This window comes from Etheostoma cragini, unplaced genomic scaffold (assembly GCF_013103735.1).
Source record: "Etheostoma cragini isolate CJK2018 unplaced genomic scaffold, CSU_Ecrag_1.0 ScbMSFa_1523, whole genome shotgun sequence".
Classification (NCBI taxonomy): Eukaryota; Metazoa; Chordata; class Actinopteri; order Perciformes; family Percidae; genus Etheostoma; species Etheostoma cragini.
This window is the reverse complement of record NW_023265587.1, coordinates 650,616-654,829: the sequence shown is the minus strand read 5'-3', so window position 1 is coordinate 654,829 and position 4,214 is coordinate 650,616. Positions and strand designations below refer to the sequence as shown.

General features: G+C 47.7%; 2 protein-coding genes across 2 annotated transcripts in view; one reads left to right on the top strand and one right to left on the bottom strand.

Moving 5' to 3' along the window:
- Positions 1-1,759: 1,759 nt before the first annotated feature.
- phax (phosphorylated adaptor for RNA export) lies at positions 1,760-3,622 on the bottom strand. The gene is made up of 2 exons (XM_034865372.1): positions 3,431-3,622; positions 1,760-3,276 (listed from the first exon to the last, which is right to left on the bottom strand). Exon 2 carries the CDS (start codon positions 3,267-3,269, stop codon positions 2,043-2,045), a length of 1,227 nt encoding a protein of 408 aa, XP_034721263.1. The 5' UTR covers positions 3,270-3,276; positions 3,431-3,622; the 3' UTR covers positions 1,760-2,042.
- A 244-nt stretch (positions 3,623-3,866) lies between these two features.
- The window catches only part of pmpcb (peptidase, mitochondrial processing subunit beta), a 3,879-nt gene continuing 3,531 nt past the window's right edge, over positions 3,867-4,214 (top strand). Inside the window, exon 1 of the mRNA XM_034865361.1 lies at positions 3,867-3,996. Coding sequence (XP_034721252.1) covers positions 3,913-3,996 — 84 coding nt within the window. The 5' untranslated portion in view covers positions 3,867-3,912. The remainder of the gene's footprint in view (positions 3,997-4,214) is intronic.

The following is a 4,214-nucleotide window of genomic DNA, read 5'->3' as shown; positions in this document are numbered from 1 at the left end:
TTGTCTTCATGTAGTCCTCATGTTGCCCTCATGTTGTCCCCATGTTGTCCTCATGTTGTCCTCATGTTGTCCTCATGTCATCACCATGTTGTCCTCATGTTGTCCTCATGTTGTCCCCATGTTGTCCTCATGTTGTCCTCATGTTGTCCTCATGTTGTCCTATATCAGTGTTCTTTATAATTCCCCAAAATAACATGATTGATTCCACCCAACGCTCTTTGCCAAGTACAAATCTCTCCTTTCATTCATTTTGGGGCGTCTTATACCATTTTATAGCATTGTAAAACAAATGGAAGTGTTTTTGAAATAGTATTGAGTATTATTATATGTATGTATATGTAAAGTAGTATTGGTATTAAATATAAATAGTATTGAGTAAAAGTTGACATATTCCAGTCTGTGATTATCATCAACATCCATTCCTTTAATTTTAGTCTCAATAATTCCTAATTTCTGCTTTTCTTTTAACTCAAACATTAGGTATAATTTCCTATAAATGAGGTTTATGGACCAGAAATTCCAGAAATAACAAACTAAAAACAAACACAAAAAGGGACAAACATTGTAAAAGTGTGGATAAAAGGGACAAAAACATGAGAAAAAGTTAAAAACATCGATAAAAAACGTCACCAAAAGTGTGGATTTTCAATCCTGACGTGAAGACAACACGAGGGTTAAACTACTGCCTTTGGTTTTATTAATCGGTACCTTTCCACTTATTGAAGTCCAATGAAATGCTCTTATGTGGTTTGGCTCCAGGCCAACACACAGTTTAATCCTGCTGAATATTTACCAGAACCAACTCCACTAGAACAGGACACTGTGGTCTTCATTTCCCACAGGTCATGCCAGGAGAGACCAGGATCTCATGAGGACAGTAACCCGTGGTGGGAGTAACTCCTCCTGCAGATGGCCTACGGGACCCCCTTTGAGTTGTTAGAAGGCCATCAAGGCCCAAACACTGGGTCCCATTAAGCCCGTATTTGACTCCTTGACCCCCCCTTGTGGTCTACGGTTCTCAGTGGCTCTCGTCTACGGCGGCGGATCAGTGACTGGAGTCATACCCAAAGACTCCCATAGTGCAGTTCATAAATGCATCTCCGTCATTGTGCGTTCAAAATAAGAACGCCTTGTGTTAAGTATTAAAGGGCTGATTCACCTAAATCCCTAAACACCTGCAGTAGGCCTTTAGTTCTGCCTCTGCCCCAGTACAGGGGAGTTGGGTTGTGTTAAATCCTGAGTCAGTGTATTTTTCCTTATTACAGTGCACTTTGTATCTTGTGTAAAACCTGTACTGTATGTCCCCTTTTACTTTTACAATACTTCATAAACATTAGGCATTTAGTGGGAAATAATGCATGTCTGCCAGGTATTACAGTACACTTTGTATATTGTGTAAAACCTGTACTGTATGTATCATTTTATAGGATCACCACTACTATAAACATTATGCATTTAGTCCTTATGGGAAATATGGCATGTCTGCCATCTAGTGGACAAACCTCTGCACTACAACAGCTGTCCAACTACTGATGTTTTCTGCTTTTCTAGCTCTTATGTTAAAAATAAAACCTGGATTCTCCGTAATAATCAGGGACTGAATCTGTATCACAATGCTAAAAGTTAGCCTTACATCATCATTTTCTTATAGCGAGCAACATTGAAAAAAAACAAACACAGTAAGCAATCCAATTACAGTTTCAAGTGACTTTATCTGAATCACCTTTATTTATGTTCCAGTCACAAGTTAATTTAACAAATGAAAATGACACCAAGAGTTACTGTTACTCCGATGTGATCCAACAACTTAGGTGAGTTTTAGACGATCAAGGATCTGATGTAAAAGGCAAACATTTGTAGCTGAAGTCCACATACCCACGCTGGACCAACCAAAAACCAACGTTCCTGTTAACAGAAGCTCTCCTTTGGGAGAAGAATCAAAAAAAGGACGCTCACTGTCCTCTGGAGACAGACCTTGGACAGTTCTTTCAGTGTTGTGTCTAATTTAAATCCTAAATGTCCTGGTTCAGACCCCCCAGAGCTCAGAAGACCTCCAGGTCTGCGGAGTTGTACACCACAGGGGTCTCCTCGATGCCAACAGCCGGTTCCTCCCGACCCTCCTCTTCCTCGTCCGCGGGCTCCTCCAGGGACTCCAAGGCCTCGTTGGTATCGCTGGCGAAGGTCTCCCTGGAGACGTCGTCGTGCTCCTGCAGGTCCAGCGTGCCGATGGCCTGCTTCATCTTCTTGGCCACCATGTGGCGCCTCCTCTTCTGGGCGGCCTTCTTGGTCTTGAAGTCTCTCTGTTGCTCCTCGAAGAAGATCTTCCGGACCTGGGCCTTGCTGATGCTGGGCGTGTTCTTCAGGAGGTTGAGGAACACGCCGCCGGGCGTCCGCCGCCTGCTGCCGTCCACCGTGTACACGCCGCCGCTCTCCTCCAGCGTGGCGGTCTCTCCCAGCAGTTCGATGGCCTTCTTCTTCCCGATGACGGCGACCACGCGCTCTATCAGGTCTTTCTTAGGCTCCTGCAGCCTGTACGCTATCTCATCCGTCACCTTGTCCTCAGGGTCGTCCTCTGAGATCTCAAAGCGGCCCTTGGTGTCCATCTCCGCCCTGGGGCCCAGTCTGTCTTTAGCGGGCCTCTTCCTCTTGGCGTCCCCTCCCGCCCCCTCCTGGGACCTCCGCTCGTTCATGTAGTCCTCCAGCTGGGCGTCCAGCATGCTCACCTCTCCGTCGTTCTTCGACTGATTGGCCTCCTCCCGCTCCTTCTCCATCATCTTACGCGCCAGGACAAAGTTATAGGTCTCCACGTTCCTGCTGGACATGCTGACCTCCCCATCCATGCCGAAGACGCCCAGCTCCGCAGCCACGGCGTCCTGGCACTGCTCCTGGACCACAGAGCCCCAGATGTTGTTCACCTTGCGGCCCCCCATCGCGCCGGGGGCGGCCACGCGATGCGGCTCCGCCCGGGTGGCGCTGGCAGGTGGCTGGGGAGCGTCGCATACTTTCTGGCGTTTCTTGCGCCAAACAGCCGCCTCCTCGTCCGACGAGTCCGGGTCGCTGTCGCTGGACTCCACCGTCCTCCCGGTGCTCCGGTAGCCGGCGGAAGACTGCTGGGCGGCGGCTCTGCTGTGGAAGGACCGGCCGCTGAACGCTGCGGGGACCTGGGCTCGAGGTTCCGCTGCAACGGTTCCCATCTCAGACTCCGAGTTGGACCCGGAGATCTCTCCGTCTTCCAGATCCCCGTCCATCAGGTCTCCGGCATGCGCCATTCCTCGTCTGGAAGCCACAGAAGAGCCCGGCTACTGACTGCTGGTGTAAGGCATCAGCTCAAGTTAGACTGCGGGTTAGCACTAGCTAGCTACATGCTAACACGACCAAGCTAGCGATGCTGGAGAACTTCACATAAACTAAACAATTAAAAGAGAAATACCTTTAAAGATGTGAGCCGGTAGCTGGCTCTGTGCTCTGCATGTAACGCTGGTTGTATTCAAGCCCAGCTCGGCTCTTCCTCTCCCCGGGAACGGCTAACGACAGCTCGGGTATCAACAGACAAACTTAAGACCCTCGGAAGAAAATTCGCGCTAGGCTAAAACTCCACTTCCGCCTTCCGACTGTCAGACCCTTTCAAAATAAACGTAACCATGCTCAAATAAAGTACATATGTACAGTATATGTATATATATATATATATATATATATATATATATATATATATATATATATATATATGTGTATATATGTGAATATATGTACATTATATGTGTACTGTATACAGTGTGTGTGTGTGTGTGTGTATATGTGTATAGTCTTGTGGTTTCTTGTTATTTTGATAAAATCAAGTGATCCTTCCGGCGGATGTAGCGTGCGTGCTTGCGTCTGAAAACGTCACTTGCGTAACGGTGACAGATAAACATGGCAGCGTCCTTCCATCGCCTCACGGCTGCTGGGAGACATCTTCTCCAGAGACGTTTCCTAAAGACTGATTCTCTAAGCCGGGTAAGCACTGAGCGTCTGCAGACATCTTCACACGCAGCACGTCCTCCACTGTTGATATTCCTCCGCAGGCTAACCGAGGAAAAGTAGTCCGGAGCACTGTTTGCTAACAGCTAGCATGCTACATGCTCGGTTGTTGTTCTGGTTCTGCCTTAGGTCTGGTCTTTGTAGTTCAGTAAAGTCAGGTCTAACAGCTGGCGTCACTGTTTATTATGACCCCC

Excerpts from the sequence above, each read along its gene's own strand:
- phax (XM_034865372.1), bottom strand. The coding sequence starts at position 3,269 with ATGGCGCATGCCGGAGACCTGATGGACGGGGATCTGGAAGACGGAGAG.